This window comes from Thyridium curvatum (assembly GCF_004353045.1).
Source record: "Thyridium curvatum strain D216 chromosome Unknown NODE_31_length_406039_cov_82.875441, whole genome shotgun sequence".
Classification (NCBI taxonomy): Eukaryota; Fungi; Ascomycota; class Sordariomycetes; order Thyridiales; family Thyridiaceae; genus Thyridium; species Thyridium curvatum.
In genome coordinates, this window is record NW_022156786.1 from 258050 (window position 1) to 278978 (window position 20929).

General features: G+C 57.2%; 6 protein-coding genes across 6 annotated transcripts; 3 read left to right on the plus strand and 3 right to left on the minus strand.

The window, feature by feature from the left end:
* Positions 1-2306: 2306 nt before the first annotated feature.
* E0L32_005773 (uncharacterized protein) lies at positions 2307-3811 on the plus strand (the record flags this gene model as incomplete). The annotated part of the gene is made up of 3 exons (XM_031140331.1): positions 2307-2309; positions 2359-3569; positions 3637-3811. The coding sequence occupies 3 exons, from the start codon at positions 2307-2309 to the stop codon at positions 3809-3811; spliced, it is 1389 nt and encodes a 462-aa protein (XP_030995540.1).
* Positions 3812-4497: 686 nt separating this feature from the next.
* E0L32_005774 (uncharacterized protein) lies at positions 4498-5547 on the minus strand (the record flags this gene model as incomplete). Its single annotated transcript, XM_031140332.1, has 4 exons — positions 4498-5027; positions 5121-5233; positions 5321-5392; positions 5534-5547. The coding sequence occupies 4 exons, from the start codon at positions 5545-5547 to the stop codon at positions 4498-4500; spliced, it is 729 nt and encodes a 242-aa protein (XP_030995541.1).
* A 1158-nt stretch (positions 5548-6705) lies between these two features.
* On the plus strand, positions 6706-7220 carry E0L32_005775 (uncharacterized protein; the record flags this gene model as incomplete). Its single annotated transcript, XM_031140333.1, has 2 exons — positions 6706-6720; positions 6783-7220. 2 exons carry the CDS (start codon positions 6706-6708, stop codon positions 7218-7220), a joined length of 453 nt encoding a protein of 150 aa, XP_030995542.1.
* Positions 7221-7928: 708 nt separating this feature from the next.
* Positions 7929-11110, plus strand: E0L32_005776 (uncharacterized protein; the record flags this gene model as incomplete). The annotated part of the gene is made up of 2 exons (XM_031140335.1): positions 7929-9577; positions 9688-11110. 2 exons carry the CDS (start codon positions 7929-7931, stop codon positions 11108-11110), a joined length of 3072 nt encoding a protein of 1023 aa, XP_030995543.1.
* A 320-nt stretch (positions 11111-11430) lies between these two features.
* E0L32_005777 (uncharacterized protein) lies at positions 11431-14197 on the minus strand (the record flags this gene model as incomplete). Its single annotated transcript, XM_031140336.1, has 3 exons — positions 11431-13433; positions 13509-13897; positions 13962-14197. The coding sequence occupies 3 exons, from the start codon at positions 14195-14197 to the stop codon at positions 11431-11433; spliced, it is 2628 nt and encodes an 875-aa protein (XP_030995544.1).
* A 3703-nt stretch (positions 14198-17900) lies between these two features.
* On the minus strand, positions 17901-20279 carry E0L32_005778 (uncharacterized protein; the record flags this gene model as incomplete). Its single annotated transcript, XM_031140337.1, has 1 exon — positions 17901-20279. The coding sequence occupies one exon, from the start codon at positions 20277-20279 to the stop codon at positions 17901-17903; it is 2379 nt and encodes a 792-aa protein (XP_030995545.1).
* Positions 20280-20929: the final 650 nt, after the last annotated feature.

Consider the following 20929-nt stretch of genomic DNA (forward strand, 5'->3'; position numbering starts at 1 on the left):
TCTCTCTCTCATCTCTGTCTGACCAGCCGGCTTCTTCAACAGCCAGGTGCGTTATCGCTACACTTTGCAGGATGAAGCAGATCCGTGGCAAAGTTTGGTCTGGCACAAGCACTATTCGTCATACCTTCGAAGCAGCAGGATGTCCTAGGTCGATCCATGACGATCACAAACGCAACCGAGTACTGCGGCCCCCGTAGGAACGGTTCCTCGGCGGGCACCACAGGGTCGAGGGACCCCCAGTCTACTTGTAGCTGCTCGCATTGGCTTGAGTCTGCAGAATCCCTGGAGGGAACAAAAGAGAAAAAGCAACGAAGACTGGCTACACAAGTCGCATGCACGACAGTCACCTCACGAGAGAGGGGCCAGAGGTCACCTGCGCACCCGCTGCTTCCGCTCTGTGCGCTACTTTTGTCCTTCCGCTCACCGTTCTTTCGAACACGCAGCTTGATACTCCACAGTCGCGTCTCTGCTCATGCACGATGCTCGCGCTGCGTCTGCACCCCTCTTCCGGGACGAACGAACGAACGCGTTCAAAATAAAGGGAGAGAACAACAACGACAACGGCTCGGCTCGTCAGCAAACCGATCTCCCTCCTCACAAAGGAACCGGCGTCGAGGATCGTGAGTCGAGGGTGTACGGGAGGGGCACAATACAATTGAGCCAATGCTGTAAGATTAACCAATCTCATTATGCTCCTACAGGCTACCATTGTCCAGGCCCACCCGCACACACTGGTCCGTCCTAGGGCGAATCGCAGCGTGACAGAGCAGCTTCCGGAGCCCGACTCGACAGGCCAGCAAGTCCAGGATGGCTGTGTGATGTGCCCTCGGGCGCTATCCGGTGTGACCACTCCCCCTGTCAGAATGTGTCGAGGCTTGCTTGACGTGAAGATTTGGAAAGTGTGGCGAAGAACAAAGCCGCCCGCCCTGGTGTCTCACCCACACCTGTGGTCAAGAACCAAATCGGCATCTTTTCCCGACCGTTTTGCGACCCTCCAGAAGACATGGAACCATTCCATCCACCAGCCCAGCCCAGATGTTTCACTACTCCGTAGGTACTCGATCTTCCCGGTCTGTACCTAGTCCAGGCAGTTTTTTAGGTTAGGCAGCCAAGTTTTGCACAGAAGTGCCCCCAGCCAAGGATGGGTGGGTGTGGGGCGCACCTTCTTCGAACTTCTGGACCTGGTTGCTGAGCAACGACGGGTAGTCCCTTCCCACACCACTTTTTAACACCCCCAAAATCCAACGTGTCGGGGTGACGTAGCCGCTTCCTAGCGCGGGGCAACCTGCAGGTGCGACTGAGGTTGCAGCTGCCATTTGTCTCCACTGGAACCCAAACTCATCCCCTGCTGACAGGTGCCACTGTCCGATTTGATACGGCGAGATCAAACTGCGACGCAGATATCGATGCCCGTGATCCATTGAACTTCGACTCAAACATTGAACACGACTGACCAACCTGGATATGTATTGTATGCCGGGATATGGCTGCCAGTGCAGTGTAGTTTGAGATGGAATCAACTTGGTCAACCCGTCCGTCGCCCAGTCGACAGACCCTTCACACATATCGGCAAGGGAGTATTAAGAGCAAATTTCACCAGCCAGAATTGTGGCCCTTTATGTGTGTCATTACGAGGTAGACCCATGGGTCTTTTACGAATGGAAACTTCCAGACGTGGAAACCCTTCTTAGAAAACTACAGGGGCAGTTATACATGCAAGCAATCCGAATTCGAGATGATATCTGCGAACCGACCTGCCAGGACGTTGTGGAGATCTCCACCAAAGACTTGCATTCGATGGGAGACCCAGGTTGATGCAAGCACCCAGCAGATGCAAGCACGGAGCACAAGTACAATCACGAATGCTTGCAGAAAGGAGCCTTGGGTTCGTTCGCAGCATGAACGAACGCTTGCCGGGGCCCGACACACTCCATACATATGTGCACATTGTTCATTGGGGAGCACAACTTACCTACCTGCATGCACGATATCCGAGATCACGCGTGTGTCCAGAGGTCTCCAAGCAGGCCGCCGAAGTCCAAGCATATGTTCTCTGAATCATGGGACACCCCCCCCTATTCTCGCTATCACGCCCCCTTGGAATAGATAGATGTCTGGAGGGAGACTCTGTCTCACCATTACATCGAAGCAAGAGAGAAACATCCTGGAGAACAAAAGTCCTGAGACCAATTGCAAATTCATAGATCCGCTACGTAGTCAAACGCCATGCCAATACAATCTTGCTGCCCCAGCCCATAGTACAGACGACAGGAAAAGACCGCTAGAATAAAAAAACGGCCAAGATAATGGTAATGACCCTCGTTGTTCTCGCCTGACCTCACACAACTCTCACCCGAGAAGCTGCAAGAGGGAGGGAGCACACCAACCCCCGTACCCAAGGATCACCACTCAACCAAGCTTCCTCGCCCGGTCCTTGCCGACCTTGACCTTGCGGCCCACGCGGTCCACGTCGTCATTCATCCGGTCCAGCATCTCGGTCTGCGCGTCGACCTCCTCCTTGATCGCGAGGCCCATCTCCTTCTGCCGCCGCACGATGCGCGCCAGCGCCTCGACGTCCTGGTCCTGGTCCGCCATCAGCTGCTTCTGCAGCTGCAGCACCCCGTCGTTGTCCAGCTCCCGCGTCCGCTCCGTCTCGGGCAGCGGCGCCCCGAGCACGCGACCACCCGCCCGCGGTCCGCCCGACGAGGAGCCGGCCTGACCGCCGCCGCTCAGCAGCGCCGACCTATCCCCCGCGCTCGGCGTGCCCTCCCGGCCCGATCCGCCTCCACCTCCCCGGCCAGCGTCGCCGCCGCTCGCCAGGCTCGCGCTCAGCTTCTCCAGGCCTTCCCTCTCCACGCTCGCCGCGGCGAGCAGGTCCCTCCTCCGCCTGACCTCCCCGTCCCCGACCCTCTTCGTCTCCTGCAGCACCCGCAGGCCCTCCGCCAGCGCGCCCAGCAAGCTCCCGGCCTTGACGAGCTCCCTCTTGGCCGCCGCCCCGGCCTCCGCCGCCGCCGCGTGCCGGTCCGCCTCGGCGTCCCGCCTAGCCAGCTGCAGCCTCGCGTCGTGCAGCGCCCGCCGCGCCTCCTTGTGCAGGTCGATCCAGGTCCCCGGGTCCGCGGCGGCGGCGGCGTTGGCCCCCGGGAGCCCGATCTGCGGCAGCCGGGACTCGATGCCGCTCGCGCTGGCGGCCGAGTTGCTGCCCGCCGCGGAGGCGGGCAGGTTGAGGAAGGCGCGCCAGGCGGGCGTGTCGCGCCACCGGCGGTCGGGCGTCTCGGCCACGGCGCGCAGGTACCGCTCCAGGTCGCGGCGGCGCTGCTCCGTCAGCTCCGGCGACGAGATGGTCGACTTGAACCACGACTTCTTGGGCAGCGGCTGCGGCGGCGGGCTGCCGACCAGCGACGTCAGCTGCGCGTTGAGGGCGTCAAAGTCCGAGTAGCGCTTCTGTACGACGAAGGAGCGCAGCGGCAGCCGCAGGGTGATGTTGTAGAGCGTGTAGGCCTTGGACTCGGAGGTCGCCGGGCAGAGCGAGGTCGTCGGGATGGATATTTCGACTGGCGGCGGCATTGTTCGTAGGTCAACCCGCCGCGGTTGGGATGAGTGTGTATTTGTGTGTGTTCTTGATAATTCGATATGTAGAGTCCTGATCGGACGGCAGAAGCGTGTCCTTATGAATCAGACTTTTGCAGTAGAGAGTCAGGCGACCGTTCCGGTTTCTACCAAGGTTCCTCGTCGATACGCAGGCAGCAAGGTGCAACGAAGACAGCGAGGCAATGAGCAGTGCCAAGAAGAAAGCTCGGGTATCAAGCACTAGAGTGAGTAGAAAACAGCAAAAAGAAGACGAGGACGCTGGGTCTTGGGTTTCTAGCAGAGTGAATTGAGCAGCCTGTTGGGAATGAAGATTGGGGATTGCGCAGCTCGGGAAGGATTGTGTCATAGGTTGTGGGTTAGCGCCCATTTGACCTGTGAAGCTCCCGGTCACAGGGTCTTGTGGCGCTGGTTCCACAAGAGAGGCCACCATGGTCGGCGCTAATGCCTCCCAGCATCAAGCAGCTGGAGCCTTACATGGAAGCGAACGTTGGGATCTAGAGCAGTCGATCCGAGAGCTTAGGAAGGAATTGCCTATTGGAACCTATTGGAATGCAGATTGCCTAGCAGACCTAGCATGGTTCGAGACATTCAGGGTACTAGTAGAAGGAAATGACGTCCATTTTTTTCTCTATCATAACGACATGGTACGAATTACCATCCCAGCGCGATAGGTTCCCAGGCCGAAACGCCAGCCGAGGCCATTATGACCACACTGGTCCTCACAGGTCTGAAAAATGCATTTGATGCATGGCCCTCACATACGCGAGCCAACCGCCACATCTGTTATCGCATGTGTTCATCATCATGCTTCGTCGAGCAGCTCGTGCTCCGACAAAGGTGTAACAACTCTCCCTCCTTTCCTCCGCATTACCATCTCCCCTCCTGTGCCTTCGCTCCGGATGTGGCCGTCTAGAAGGTTTCCTGGTCATCGAGGGCCTCTCCCTCGGCAGGGATCTCAAAGCCCTCCTCCGTCGAGTAGAGGATCGCCTGGATCTGCTTGACGAGGCCGTCCTCCTGCTTCTCCAGCTCGGGGTCTTCCTCGACAGCCTGCTGGACCAGAAGCTCGATGTCCCGGAGCTTGCTAAAGTAGAAATCCCGCTCGCGCTCCAGTCCGACGACGGTCTCCTTCAGGGTGTTGTTCTCCTGCTGCAGCGCAGCGCTGGCAGCACCGCCACCAGCCCTAGCGGCGACGCGAGGCCCGGTAGTCGGGGTCGTGCCTCTCCTCGCAGCGCCGGATCCAGCTCCAGCGCGAGGGGCAGGGCCACCACCGGTCACGGGTGCGCCCTTCCGCCGGCCAACAGCGTCGTAGTCGCCGCCCGGGTAGTATTGGTCCCAGAACCGCTTGGCCCACTGCAAGAACTCGAGGTTATCCTGCATCTTGCACTTGACGAGGGCTTCGACTGGGATCGGCTTTTCAACCTGGTGCTTGTGGAAGGTGTCTGTGGCCGCGGGAAAGAAAATACGAGTCTCGTTAGCACGTCATCCCGGGATATCAAGGGAGGAGGGGAGGAGAGGAGTAGGGGGCGACTGACTCTGTAGCACCTTGAAATTCTGTATGTAGGCATACTCGGTGTTGACATTGAACTTGACTCGCGACATGGGGACGTCGAGGAAGATGCTGTCGAAGACCTGGCAGAGGGCAGCGCTGTGCGTCGGGCGAGAACAGCATCGTCAGCCTCAAATTTCGGAGCGTCCCGAAGTGGGGGAGGGGCAACAAAAACAGTAAACATACCCCGTACCGCATTGCTCGACCTTGGTCATGTTCAGCTGCAGCAGGCTGTTGAGCCATGCGACGAGTTCCTGCCTGAATTGCGTGCCATGTCAGTCGGTTCTGTCTCGCAGCTCACCTCCATCTCAAAGGTTGGTGGTGATAATGATGGGCAGCTCGCCAGCAGGGACAGGGGCCAGGGGGTGGCGGCAGCAGCAGGAGCCAGGCATTACTAACCGTGATTCTCCCATTTTTGCGGATATGATTTGGTGATGCAGTAGAAGATGCAAATGCAAGGCCGGACAGAGAAGGAAAGAAGAGCAGTCGAGGGTATCTCGCGACGTCGCCGAGTCTGTGCTTGTGTTGAGGGCGAAAAGGTGACGACGGAGAGTCGGGTTTAATTTGTTTGTGACTTGGTCGCGACGCGAGCGGCGGGGACCAGACTAGAGGGAGCTGATGATCGCAAGGCAGTAAAATAAAATAAAAATGCCTGGGTCGGCCAATCAACCAGCGTGGGGTTTGGTGGCTCCAGTGGGCTCCTTTTTTCGCGCCTGGCCAAGGGAACAAGAACTTGGCCCTTCCAAAGCTGTCCACGTGATTCGGTGCATCCAACGGGTTCACTTTTTGGGTTGGGCACCGTTCCGATGCAGTCGCCTACCGTTCATGCAGCATCCCTTGAAGAACTGGAGGCCAGAATTAACTGTGTGCAGAGATGGGATAGGCTTTATTACTTGCAGTCCATGGCATCTTAGAAAAAGACAACTGAGATGAGACAAAAATGGAAGTGAGGTAAAGCTCAGAAAGCAACCACATATGCAGGCAAACACTCGATCCTCAATGAAGTTATTGCTTCAGTCAATTAATTCCCTGGTACTCTTTAGCAACCCCGGACAATGGCCTACTAAGAGTCTTTCATGTCCTCTTTCTACTACTAACCGGGATTGATCACAGCTTCATCTTCCTGCCGTGGGTTGTTTCTTGGATCAACACTACCAGCCTACCACCAGTAGACCTCTTGACTTCTCTACGTCAACCAGAGGGAGCAGAACAACCTGCCAGATGCAATTGGCTGTTCTGCCTCTCAATCGGCCATCGCCACGAGCGGTGCCCTTTGCGCCGAGTTTGAGTTTGCTGGTTCTCCGTCTCAGCTACCATCCGGATCGGGATAGCCATGTCTTTCAGCTCTCTCGCACAGCCCGCAGTTTAGCGGCGCTCCGCCACCGTCTTGGCAACAACAGGGCATCACTACTGACGTCGACAGATCCCATGCCACGTCGTCGAGCATAACTGCCCAAACCAAGCTGGTTCCCATAAAATAGGCTCACGTCCCCGGGCCGGGGTGCGCATCATCCACTCTGGGGGGAGTATCACAAGCCATGGTTCGATATAGATGACCCTGTACGAGAAACATGGGCTGCCATAACGTACGCCTCCTCTCTCATTCCCACTCGGAATCCCACCCATAACTCACAGAAAGCACTCGTAGTCCCGAGAATCCCGCTCCGAACCCCAACCCCAGCCCCGGGCCGCCGCCACCGCACGCCCGTCCACGGCCCCGCCTCCGTACGAAAAGGAGGCCGACGCGCACCACCAGGCCACGCTGGCCGAGCTCCGCCAGCAGGGCATCGAGCGCGGCCTGCGCGCCTTCGCCGAGGCCCAGCAGCGCGCCGCCGCCCAGGACGCCAAGGACCAGGCCAAGGCCGACAGGCGGGCTCGGAATCGCGCCGCCCTGCGCGCCGCCCAGCAGGAAGAGGCCACCCGGCGCATGTGGGCCGAGTACTCGAGCCGGGTCGCCTTTGGGGCCAACGTCGCTGCGTTCGGTGCGAACTTGGGGCACTACGGAGGAGTAAACGACGGAGGCGGAGGCGGCGGCGGCGATGGAGGTGGAGGTGGCGGTGGTGACGGCGGCGGCGGTGGGACCTGAAGTGTTTTCATCATGGGCCTGGATCGTCGAGATCTTGGTGCAATACGACTATGGGGACCACAGGTGCAGCGACATATGCCCTGGCCTCAACACCAACCGATTGAGAGCAAGATTGCCAATGAAACGCCGAGTCGCGTGTGTAGTGTGCTACATCTTGTGCGACGTTATAACTGACATCTGGTTACAGTGCAGGCCGTGGAGTGTTACGCTTTCCGGACTATGGCTCGTTGGCAGTGCCTATACACTCCAGAGAGGCAAGCCAGCTTTTGTTTCGAGTAGAAATGCGTCTACAAGATGCTGACGGAGACTATACTACAGAGAGTATCGCGATCGGGGATTACATGTGCATGCAGGATAAACGGCGGTTCAACCAACAATAGGTAGCTGTTACAATCAAAGTCAGCAACTTGCAAACATGGTCTTAAATATCTTGAGCGCATCAAATGAGCCTCGTTAGGCGGATTTAGCCTACGAACTGCAAGTGGGTGGTGAATACCCGTCCTACATGCATGTCGGATCGCTTACACGTGATGGCACTTCCAGCTTTTGCTTATTGGCCGACGACAAGCCACCTCCTGGTCGTTGATTGTGCCCAACGAGGCAGATTCGTGTCCACCCTCTCGCTCATCCCACCATCCCTTGCGTCCTTGATCTCGAGAAGTTTTCCTGACACGAAACTTGTAATCGGGCAACAGACCCCAATCCCCAATGGATCCGCTATCTATCGCCAGCGCGGCGGTCTCTTTCGCCGGGTTCGCCGGGCAGGCGCTGAAGGGTACGCAGGCCCTGTGCTCATTTATCTCCGACATCAGGGATGCTCCTAGCAAGATCCAACGGCTAGGTGATGAGCTCAACACGCTTCGGAAGTCCATCGAGGACATCCGAACGGGGCACACCACTTCGACTTCGATTCATCCAGCGCTCAACGACGCAGCGCAACTCTGCGACGATGTGATCGGGCCTTTGCATGCTCGGATTGAACGGTACTCGGGAAGTCTTGCTTCTGGACGCATCAAACGGCGATGGGCACAGGTCGAGTCGGCATTCCGTGGATCCAAGATCGACAAAATGACTGCGGATGTCCAGAGGGCTCGGATGGCTCTGGTGGACGCCAGGCTAATGCAGACACGTCTCGACCTGGCAGAGATGCTGCGGGTACAGCGGAGTCATTATGCTCTCACGAGCTCAGTGCAGGCATCTGTTAATTCACATATCCGCCCGCAACTCGATCGGGTATCGCAATCGGTCGCTAAAACCCATTGGGATAGTCAACTTTACTATCAGAGGATCGAAGAGGTTAGCGATGCTACGTTGGCCACATCACGAGACCTTCGAGCCCACGTTGGGCACGTCGCAACAGACTTGCAGCACGAGATTGCGTCGGTGAAGGGGCAGATCGCCGACGTTCACCAGGATATGAGGGACCTGCAAACAGCTCAAGTGGCGAACCACACAATCTTGGACAACTACTACCATGAGGCGAAAGCAACCCACGAGCGGATGGAGTTTATGACCAACAAATTTGCACAGCTTTCAGTTGATATGGAGGAGGTCAAGTCATGTGTTACCCAACTTCTGCAACCAGAACGAACACCATCAAACATGGTGGAAGCCATGTTTGAAAAGGCAGTCAGCAGGAGCGTTGCGAACGCTCTAGCTGGTCTCGCTAGGCAAACCCCATCTGCTTCTGATCTAATGACGGCCGCGGAACATGCACCCGAGGCTTCCAGCTGCACTCGACAGAAGCTACTCTACGCCTATAACAAGAACTACTGGTTCGGATATTTGTCTGTCATGGCAATCCGGACAGCAACCCTCGATGGGCAGTCTGGAGCCATTTCGTTCTCGATACACACAAGTGTCGTCTTCACACCCCATTCCTGGATTGCTCGATGGACATCACGCCTTGAAGCGGTCAGACTCATGGTTGCAAACCGAGGGAACCTGTTTTCTCTCACAACGTCGAAGATCCTCGCAAAGGAGATGTCCGCCACGATATCGAAAGCTGTTCTTTGTGGGACTTTCGACGAGTTTCGAGAGTTGATCCAGAGACACAACGTGCGCCCGAATGATCTCATCCCCGTCGAGAGTGATACACGTAGTGTCCTTGAGATGTGTGTGGAATGGATCTTGATCGTCGCGACTTTTGGGGATGATATCGACCTCATTGAGAAACACTACCCTCTGGCTGGGCATCCACGCTACGATGACTCGGAGAGAAGGCATGGCTTCTATTTTGCAGAAGCTTTAGTTTCTCCCAACAATGAAACGAGTGAAATGACATCTGTCCTCGTCGACAAAATCGTACGAATGTGCGGTTGGCTTCTGCAATCCGAATTCTGCCCACGAATAGCTTGGTAAGTGAGATAGATCCCTTATACATGATACCCCTTTGTAAGGCCCTCTATTCCTGTGCCAAACATGATATTGTTTTCTACAAGACCTTCGTGATGGCTGACTTGAGCAGGCAACCGTATCTAATGGGCACACTAGGCAGTGAGATTGAGATTGTAATGGGAACTGGAGGAAGCACTAGACGTGAGCAAAATCCCATGAACACATTCTACGCTCAGATCTCGGCCGTGTCTAGCCATAGCATGAGTGAAAATATGAAGTTCTCAGGTCCAGAGGTACTCGCCGCTATGGTTGGCCTTGTGGAATTGGTGCTAGCTCAGACAGACCAGGAATGGCAGTTTCTGGACATTCTGTTGCTCCTCCACGCCATGTGGAACTCCTCAGCATACTGCAGTCTACATCCAGCATTCAGCTCCGCCGCCGCAGGGGATTTCCTAGATTTTGATTCCCAAGATACTATGGATACTATTGGCCGTCTCGTCGCTGGTGCGGCTGCGGCGCGGGTGTGGGCTGCTGGCGACGCAAGCGTCACGCTCTTGGCAGCCGAAGTTATCTTTGCGACCATTCGGAACGTCATGGCCCTCAGCAGCCCTCTTTCACGAGATGTTAAGATCGGCGATACATGGTATGCTCATGACTTAATCATGCCAATGTCACAAATCTTCTGGATGGGCGCGCCGCGCAAGCGATATCACAACATCATGAGCTCTATCATCGCCAAACTTCTTCAGCTGGACGCGAATATCCTGTGCATGTCAACCAACAACACGACGCTGACCGAATCTGCCATTCAATGGCAAGTTCTTGACCTCTGGATCGAAGCATTGCTTCTGGCGGGGCAGCGACCAGACTTGCTTCTGTCCCGCTCCGAAAAATCCCTACTTGACACCGACTACAATCCCTTGCGATACATGAGCACAAGTGATGGTGCTTCCCTTGCCTTTACAGCCGACGGCCAGAGTGGGAGAGTCTGTCTGGCACTCGACGAGATTCAAAATGCTCTCTCTAAATTTGTGTTCCTGCGTCGTCATCCAGCGATGGGAAAAAAGATCCCTAAACTGGACAATTTCAAAAAAGATATCATAGCTGAAGCGACGCGAGGCTGGCACGTTATTTCACCCTTGAATGAGTGTCGCAGGGGGGTACACTGCCAGGTGAAAACCTCCCCAGCTAAATTTATATGCCATCCCCACGGTGACTATGCCGAGGCTGTGCTGGAGGGAAGCTTTGAGGAGGATGAACTACCGCCGGAGAGGTACGAGGTCAGGCCAATCGGGGACGGCGGTATGGAGCTGATCATTGAGATAGATGATATTGATGCCCCATGGGAGCGCCTCTGCCAGGAAATCAAAGATAAGGGTCAGTTCTGGGACGGAAAGGGAAATGTAGTACTCGACATACGAGACTTAGAAAAGTATGAGAGGAGCAACAGTGCCGGAGTCGATGCCAAAGAGTCAGCACATGAGGCGAGCCAGGAAGAAGGTCAGGAAGTGGATCGACTTCAGAACGCGGCGACGGCTGCTGGCTGGGTATAGGAAAACATGTTCTTTCTTTTTCCTTTTTCCCCTTTTTTGCTTTCCATTGGGACTCTTCTGAGCAATCCGTGATGAATATCTTCTCATCTTCCTTCAACTATTCTCGACATTAGTCTCGATCATCACTGCTCTCATTCAACGGGTTCAGAGGCCCCAACAATCATCAAGAGCCACGACGTATTCTCATTGACCATTATGAACTAAGCATTATATATATCTACAAACGAAGGGTATTTTTCCATAAGAGAAACCATACAGAAAAATTTACTGTTCCCACAGCCCACCCCCATCCCCGACACTCCTCCTCTATTCCGCCCTTTCTACGACAGATCCGCACACAGCGGCAGCTTCCTGCTGCTGGACCCGATCCACACCTTCTTGGGGTACTCGCTCACGACCCAGTCCTGCTTGACCACGTCCCAGTTGCTCAGGTCGCGCCGCGTCAGCGTGGCGCGGAACTCGGCGCTCTGGCCGGGCTCGATGCGCAGGCGCGCAAAGTCGCGCAGCACGACGGGCGGGTCCGCCGGCCCGCCGAGCGACAGGTACAGCTGCGGCACCTCGTCGCCCGCCAGCTTGCCCGTGTTGGTCACCGTCGCGGTCACGATGTACATGGCGTCCCAGAGCTCGGCGTTGCCTCCCGGGGACGACTTGCCGGCCGCGGGCAGCAGGGGCTGGGGCGAGGCGTCGAGCGCGCCGGGGGGCAGGAACTCGGCGGCCGTGCGGCCGTACTCCGGGTCGGCCGAGGCGTCGGCGAGGGAGGTCGACGTGTTGACGTAGGGGTAGATGTACTGCCAGATGTGCTCGAACTTGTCCTTGGGGAAGAGGTAGTCCTTGAGGTCTTTGGAGTAGTTGCCGGCGCCGAACGTCGGGGCCTGCGCCGTCTGGCCCGTGGTCGGCGTGTAAGGGCCGGCCTGGGTCTTGGCCACCTTGATGTTGCTGTACTCAAAGGTCGTGTACGACAGGCCGTAGCCGAACTCGAAGATGGGCGTCTGGTTGGTGCGGTCGAAGTGGCGGTAGTCGATGAACACCCCTTCGCTGAAGTCCTGCTGCGGCGCGCCGTTGCCGTTGTTGGGCTGGTACATGATGTCGACGCCGTAGCTCTCGCGGCTGGCGCCCCAGGTGAAGGGCGTGCGGCCGGCGGGGTTGACGCGGCCGTAGAGCACGTCGGCGATGGAGCGGCCCGTCTCCTGGCCGGGGACGCCGGCCCAGAGGATGGCGGTGACGTTGTCGCTGTCGTACCAGTCGGTGACGATGACGGGGCCGACGGAGTGGATGACGACGATGGTGTTGGGGCACCAGCTGCTGACGTTCTTGATGAGGGCGTCGCCGTCGTGCCACAGCGTCAGGTTCTTGCGGTCGCCGGCGTTGCCGTCGACGTCGATGAAGCCCTCGCCCGAGTCGGCGTTGACAAAGACGATGGCCGTGGCGTTGGCCTGGCTGACGAGCGCCTTGGTCTCCTTGGTCATGTAGTTGGACAGGATGCTCTCGTAGCGGGAGCCGTCGTCGATGGCGCGGGCCTGCAGGGCGGCGTCCGGCGTGATGAGGTAGGGGAAGTTGGCGGTGCCGGAGCCCCAGCCCATGGCGAGCGTGCCGTTGTCGCAGCCGCGGTTGTCGCAGCCGTTGGGGCCGGCGAGGTTGGGGCCGGCGTCCTCGCCGATGACGGCGACGAACTTGGGCTTGTTGAGCGGCAGGGCGCCCTTGTTCTTCAGGAGGACGGTGGCCTTGGCGCCGATCTCGCGGATGAGGTTGCCGTGCTCCTCGCGGACATCAACGTGGTAGTTGACCTGCTGGTAGCCCTTGTTGACGGCGGCGTGGCGGGGACCAAAGGTGTCGGCGGTCCACGAGTCGAAGTTGACCTCAGGCTCGTTGATGGTCTGGCCGACCTTGAAGACAGCGGCCATGATGCGCATGACCATGTCGTCGAGGCGGTACTCGGGCATGGTCCCGTTGAGGATGGCGACAGTCAGGTTAGTACCCCAGAAGCTGAGGCCCGTGTTGAACTCGGTGTCGCCCGGCATGGTCATGTCGAGACCGGCGACGGCGCTGGCGACGCCCGAGTGCTGAGCCTGCCAGTCGCTCATGATGAAGCCCTGGAAACCGAGCTCGTTCTTGAGCAGGTCGTTCTGGAGCTTGCTGTTCTGGCACGAGTACGAGTTGTTGACCTGGGTGTAGGCGCACATGAAGGAGCCGACACCGGCGCGGACCGCATCAGCAAACGGCCACAGGTACAGCTCGTGCATGGTCTTGTCGTCGATGTTGGACGACAGAGTGGCGGAGATGTTGAAGCCGCGTTGCTTGGACTCTCCAACCTGGCGGAAGTGCTCTGTGCTGTACATTAGCGACACACAATTCTGGAGATGGGACTCGCTTCAATGCTGCCTGTGTTTCTCTGACTGACCTTGCTCGTTACCGATAAAGTGCTTGGCACAAGCAACAACACCGGCATCCTGGATGCCGCGAACGGTCTCGGCCATGCCCACGCCGGTCAGGACCGGGTCCGGCGAGAAACCCTCCCAGTTGCGTCCTCCCTCCGGGATGCGGCCGATGGGGCCGGCGACCGGGCCGAGCGCGACGTTCACGCCCTTGCCCTTGTGCTCCTTGCCGATGGCCAGCCCGCGCTGGTACATGAGGCCACGGTCGAACGTGGCAGCGGCGGTCTGACCCGTGGGGAAGACGGAGACGTAGTCGGCGAAGCGCACGCCCATGGGCGCATCCTGCATGCAGAGACCACGGAAGCCGAGGCGCGGGACGGAGCCGACGTTGCCCACGCACTGCTCACCTTCCCATCTGAATTGGCCGTCTTAGTACACGAGACGCGATGTCGCTAGGGAAGTGGGAAGCAGATACTAACCCAACTCCGGTGGTCAGGTTGACCTTCTCCATGAGCGTGAGCTGCGAGACAAAGTCTTTCGCCTTGGCATAGGCCTCAGCCCAGCCGTGGGCATTGGGATCCATCCATGGCGAGGGGTAGAACGGAGGTGAGAATGCCAAGTTTTCCCTCTGCTGAATCTGATATTGCGTCGTGTCAGTGTCACTGCTAAAGATACTGGAGCCCAGCAATGGGAAGCCGAGCGAGCTGAACTTCATGATCAAAGGAGCTCGTATTGCAGACAATGGGTAGTTAGGTGCAACAACTTGAAACAGGCCAGCTGCTAATGTAATCCGGAGTGAAGATGTTCAATCCAAGGGTACGAAGCGAATGTCCAATTCTAATTCCCTCGAATTTATCATTTGGATGAAAAGATTCGACGACGCAGCAGGAAAAGGCAAAGGTCTGTAGAGAGGAGGCTCTCCGATGATCGGGAAAACATCGGGAGATGTTACAGCCTTACAACATGGAACTGACCGCCCTGAAGTCATCGCCACCAGGAAGTGCTTCCGGGGCTCCGGTGGCCCACATCCAGCACTAGAGCGGGGGGTCTCAGGCGCTTTGAGCGGCGCAAACTTGCGACGAGAAACCCACCACGGCCAGTCGGGTGTACGACAGAACACACGGACACGGGAAACAGGGTAATGATTGGAGATGCTTGAGTGCTCAGGTGATATGAGATGAAAAGCCATTCGGATGCTCACCTGCCCTCGTCCCTGGAGGATATCCACTGCGCCCGCAACGGCGGTGCCACAGCTGGCTGCCAGCACAGCACAGGCGATCGCTGGCTGTTTCATGGTGACGGCGCAGCGGCGACGGCGGCGGTGTGATTCCGGTAGTCAATGTTGTGCGTCGCGCCGCGGAAGAAGCCTATTGGTGTGCAGCTCGGGCTTGGATGGAGCGGCGGTAAGAATGATGCTGGCCTGCGTCGTCTGGTAGGTGGTTCCCCAGAGCAAGCGGGCGAGGCGGTTGAAACACTCGAGCACGAAGATCTCGTGGTGTTTGCTCCTGCAGCGCTGCAAGCACACGCTTTTTCCAAGGTCGGCGTCCGAACGAGGCTTGGGAGCACGTCGAGGAAGGGAATGCGCAGGTATTAAAAAGCAGGACAGGTACACGGAAGCAGCCGCCCCTTGCCGGTCAGCACAAGCGCGCGCAGGATTCAAATTAGAGAACGATCCACGGTCAGAGGCTCGGATTGAGTTTGGCTTGGGCCTGGATGGGGACTGGAATGGATCAAGGGTTCATATAAGTTCGGATCGCAGACTGGCAAGGGACGGGACCAGAGAGAAGGGGAAAGGAAGGGAGGAGAGCGTCTACTTGTATGCATGTACTTTTGTTGATATACATACCCACATGCGCAAAGCAGCGAAGCCGCATGCAATCATGCATCATCATCAACCCACCGTGCGGGTTCACGTTGCGCATGTCCGTATACGGTACGGTACGGTATGGGTAAGTAGTCAAGGTAGTGATGGATATGGGTATGGATGTGGGCGTCGTGGTGGTGCTTGGAGCTTCCAAAGTCCCCCCCCCCCAGTCCACCCGAAGTGCTCCAATTTCACCTCGTGTCTCGCGCCCTCCCGTCCGCCCTGTCCTACCACACTGCATGGAGGTGGTTCACTGCGGGCGGCGCTCGCTGCTACGGGACAGCCTGGGGCGGGATCATGAGCCAAGAGTTAGGCATTTAGAGTAGCTTTTGCCCTACCTGGTGCTCCGCACCTTATTTCTTACGGTGCCGGGAGACACGGTAATGGAGTGTGGGGAACTTGGCATGCAAGCTTGCATTGCTCGCGCGTCGAGGTGAGTGTGACAACGAGAAAAGGCGGGCGGTGACGCGTTAACTGGCACCGTCTCCCATCACTCCATCGCCGCCGCTGGCATTGCTCGCAAACATTAGGTAGCTGGCCGTTGAATTTCCTCCAATCTTCTCATTCTGCCTCCTTGGTCTCCGAGACAGACTTCCCTGGCAAGGGCGGCGTTGGTAAGGGAAGACAAGATTGAGCTGGTCTCCTGACATTGACAATAGCAGAGTGCGAGGTTCGGGTGCTCTGCTCTACGGGGTACTCTGATCTGCTCGTGTCGATCTCTTGGGACCCGACAACGCACCGGATCAGAGGTGCGCAAGCCCGAGGAGCAGGGAAAAGGGCCGATCAGGTACAGTGATAGCGCAGCTTTGACCCTGCTCTTGGGAACGACGATCACAACCTTGACCTACCGGCCTTCCATCCTTCAGGTCCTTGGGGACAGTGGGGACCTGTTGAATTGGAGAAGCGGTGGAGAAATGTGAGCGACTTGGTGGAGATGCTGCTCCCTGCCTTGGTCTCTTTTCCCCGTAGCCTTTCACGCTTTGTCCCAACTCCGTTCCGCTCTGTGGGGGAAACGCGAGATCTGGACCATGGTTCTGCTGTTGTTCTGTTTCTGCCGGCCGGCAGTCAGTCAAATCCTTGACCCTAGAATGAGTGCCCAGGTCGCGTCCGAGGTCGGCAGCTCAGAGGGACATATTGCGGTCTTTAGGAGTCGAGATTCGAGCTCTTGCCTGATCTGTTGGCGGACCTGTACAGGTCAAGCCATACATGCCTTGGCTACAGTTTCAAAAGAAAAGATGAACACCATTTCAAGCACACCATTTCAAGCCAAGCAGCTCAAAGGCCCGACCGGTGAGCTCTGCTGAGCAAATGCGTCAATCTGCATGAATGCCTTTTTTTTTTTAAGATTGTATCGTTCCTTCCCCGCCCGTGCTCGATGCTGTCATTTTTAATTGCCCTGCCTTGGACCTGCCCTTTTGGGCTTTCCATCCTGGGAAACCACGCAACTCGTGATTGGCTTTTCCGGTCTTGTCACCTCGTGCGCCTCTCCATTTTCATTCTCGCAAGGCAGCATCCCCGGATTCTGCCTCCAACAGCTCCAACCTCAATGATTCTCTCTGCTGCATCTCACCCTCCATCTCCATCCATCCATCCATCCCATCAACAACAACATCCCACCCGAATCTTGGGTTCCCAACCCCGGATTTGCCCCATGTCCCATCCTGCAGTCAGCTCCTTCTGCAGATCCAATGCACTCTGAACGTTCAGATTCACCAACAAGCGCCCGACACTCGTCTCCTGCACCTTTCCCCTCATCTATTCGTCTAATGTACCTACTCTTCCACGGCCAAGGCCGACGGCTAGATTGTGCCGAGACCAATGCATCTGGACCGAACCACCTTGTGGCTTGACATGTCCCGTTCACCCAACCTTGGCCACCGCCTTGGAAGAACCCGTGCCGCCAACCCTCCCTGCCACGATTCACGGTTGACGCCCCGGCTCTCGGCCAAATATGCAGCCCCAAGCTCCGTTGGCCATGTGCTCCTCGCCCTCGGAGAGCTCCGTCCCCACGATCCGACCGCCCTGCCACTGACTGGCCTTACCCATGCGTGTCACTGCGTCATTGCTGCGAGCTAGGCGACCTGGAACCCTGGCGTAACGTTGTGTCCGGTGTTACTCGACGCGGGCGCGGGGCTGCCCACGATCAAATGTCGTGCTTGTCCCACGAGCCAGATCCGCCTATCCGCCTAGCGACAAGCGAGAGTCATCACCACAGAATTCACGAGATCTGATGTTGTACCAGTGATTCAATTCCCCATTTTACATTCTCTGCTCTCCCTCCCATTGAGGATCATCTGTTGTCAGTTGCAGACGAGAACCTCCTAACAGTAGACCGCAAGGCTATAGTACATTATGGAACCCCCGTCCCAAAGATGCTAAATCACCGCACAAAACATGGACTGATGGGATGTATCAATCATGGCAAGTGAATCTTAACCTCTGTGACACCCGCCTACAATGCCACCATGAAGTCCAAAGAAAGAACATGATAGAAAAGAGACATCCATGTATGTCTACGTTCATCTTCCAAAAGCATTTGCAATATACCACAACCTTAGCCCTTGTTTAGGGCCTTTGACTCAGACCAGCCTTCGCGGATTGCTATAAACGATTCATTGTAGTGGGCAACCAATATTTCGGGCTTGCAGATCATGGTGGTCGATTTGAGTAGATCCGCGCCGCGCCCTTCCTCGTACATGGCCTGCTCCCTCGGCTTCTGCCAGTCGGAGACCGAATTCAGCAGCTGGAAAGAGTCCCACTGCTTCCGCCTCTCGAAGCCCTTGTAAAAGGGTACAACTGGAGTGAAAAACATGGCGGCATCCTCCCCGAGAAAGCGCTCGTGGAGCCGGTACACAGCCCATAGCGCCTTGCGCGGGTTGGTGACATCCATGAAGACCTCGTAGCCCGTCGTCTCGGTCTTGGTACAACCCGACCGCTCTATGGTGTAGGTCTGGAACACCTGACCGATGTAGACCGCGTACTTGGGGAGCTTGGCGGCTGGGTCCTCGCACCCCTGGAGGAGCTCGGCGGCTTGGTCCTTGCGCCTCTGGTAGAGCTCCACGACGCCGAGGCGGATGGCTTTTTTCCTATGCTCGTCCGGCTGCCGCTTCTCTTTTCGATATTCTTGGAGGCTTTCGCGGGGGGCGGGCCGGGCGTCGGCGCCCGCTAGGCCGCCGATCCGCAGAACTAGGCTGCCTCTGCCGCTGGCTCTGCCGCCGAGGACCATGCCCGGGATGATGTCGCCCTCGTACAGGAGAAACTCGCGTAGGCGCGCCAGGTGCTTCTGTAGCTTCTTTAGATCATTCTCCCTTGTGCAATCCATCTCGATCAGGAAGGCGACGAGCTCGTCGCCAACCAGTGACGCCGGGCTCGGAGCTGCTGCGGGCCCTTGGCCGGGTACGGCGCCATTACCCGCGGCATCTATTGGGCCGTCGCTATCTGGAGTTACGCGAGCTTGGGCGGCATTGCCGTTCTGGATCGCAGGGCTGGCCGGACGGGTCTGGCTCCGGCTCAAGCGCTGCGGAGTAAGTACTGGGAGGGCATCGGATCGACTCCGGACCTGGGGCGGCGGGCTAGAACTTGACCGCTTCCGCTTCCGCTTCCGGGGATTCGGCTCGTCGGGCGAGTCTTCGACGAACATGGGCTCCTCTGCTGCTGCTGCTGCTTGCTGGATACGATCGAGAGCGCTGGCCTCCTCCTCGAGGTCCTGGTTGTTTGCCGCCTGGCCGTCAAGCACGCCGAGAGCAGCGTCGATGGTGCGCTGGAACTGTGCGAGGATAACTAGCACCTTCTGCATGGGGCCGCCTGGCTTGACGACGGCATCTGTGTTGCTCTGGAGCGCGACGAGCTCCTGCTGCAGCTCGGCGGACGGGAAGATGGGATTCTCAAGTTCATTGACCCGATTTATGAGCGTGGCTATATCGAGAGCCAGCTCGCCCACCTTGCTGGTCTGGTCATGCTTCTCCAGGTACTTGACCCGATCCGTGAGAGTGGACAGGTTGGCGGCCAGAGATCTGAGCTCGGTGAGTTGGTCTCTCTTCTCCAGACGCTTGACTCGATCTCCGAGAGCGGTAGAGCTGGTGATCAGACTGTCCACCTTCGTGGTCGGGTTGTCCCTCTCCAGAACTGTATCCTTCAGAGTGGTAAGGCCAGTGGCCAGAGCGTCCACCTTGGCAATTAGTTCATTCAGCGCATTGGTGTTTTGGCTCATATCGGGCTCAGTGTGCCGGTCAGAGTGAAGCTGATGCAAAGCTGTGATGTTGCCAACCACCGCAGACTGAGTACGTGCTCGCCCTACGACCTTGCTGAAAAGCTGATCGGCATCCCTAAACCGTACTCTCAGCTCGCTAAGGTTATCACTGATCTTGTCCACAGATTCCATAGGCTTCAAAGGCGGGAGCACAGCCTGTTGAGGGGGTGTAGGAGGGGCATTGCCCGGAGTAGAGACGGTGCCGGGCCCGGTCTGGGCTGGCTGTAGATCTGCGACTCGTGCGCCGCCACCGCTGCTAAGAGACGTGTTGTCCATGGGAGCAACAGGAGCATGTGGGACAGGTGCAGCGGCAGGGAGTGCGGAGCCCGGGCGGCTGTGGCCATTATTAGCAGTAGGCAGAGGAAGGTTTCCTATATTCAGGTACCGGGGGGCAGGTTGGGTTGAAGCCTCAGGTGCATGAAGGTCAGTCTGGATGGGCTTGCGATGAGCCGGCTGGGGAGCCAGGACACCAGGCGCAGTGTTTCTGTTGCTGTTGTTGGTACCAACGGCGGCGGCGGCGGCCCTGGGGCTCTCGGCGAGGGCGATAGGCGGGTCGTGCGATCCGCTACCCGCGCAGTTCGCGTCCTGGACGCGAGAAGAGGGAGGAGTTGTCTGCATCTGGCGGACGTTGGCGAAATCGGACTCTGACTCGATGTTGGAAGCGTTAGGCATGTTCGCATCCATGTTTGACAGGAGATTTTGACAGGAGAACTTGGGGATGCAAGCCTCATATACAGAGAAGCAGACAAAGAGCAGAAGTAACACAGTAAGAGTCAAGCAAGAGGAACGAGGGGAAAATCAATGTCCATGCAGCTGGCTTAGTTTACTATCATCAATGGCCCTTTGCTAATGTTCCGGCGCGATGGTGGTGCAGAGGAGGAAAAGGCTCGGAGGGGTAGGGCGTTTCTTAAAAAGAAGAGAGAAAGGTAAACACGACCTGGGAGTTTTGGGGGAAGAGGAAAAGCACAGGCCGTGTTTGTTTTCCACCCTTTTGGGAAAACACAAAGATGGGATGTAATCGGTAGTAGTTGAGACTGGTTCAAGTCGAAAAGTGAGGTGAAATCTGTGACAGGAGGAATAGTTGGAATGATGCAGAAGCTTGAAGATGCACCCTGGCTGAAGCCGAATACCGGGTTGACTGCACGGTGAACGGGAACCAACATTCACCTTGCAAATCTTCACAAAAGAACTATTTCTATAAGAGGCGGTGGCCGCTCTGGAGGAAGCGAGATTTGCCTCTGGGTAGACAAGAGCCAATGAGAAAGTTTTGTGGCTCTCATAGAAGGAGAAGTGGCTTTTCTGATAAGTGACACAATTGACATGATGTTTCCTAA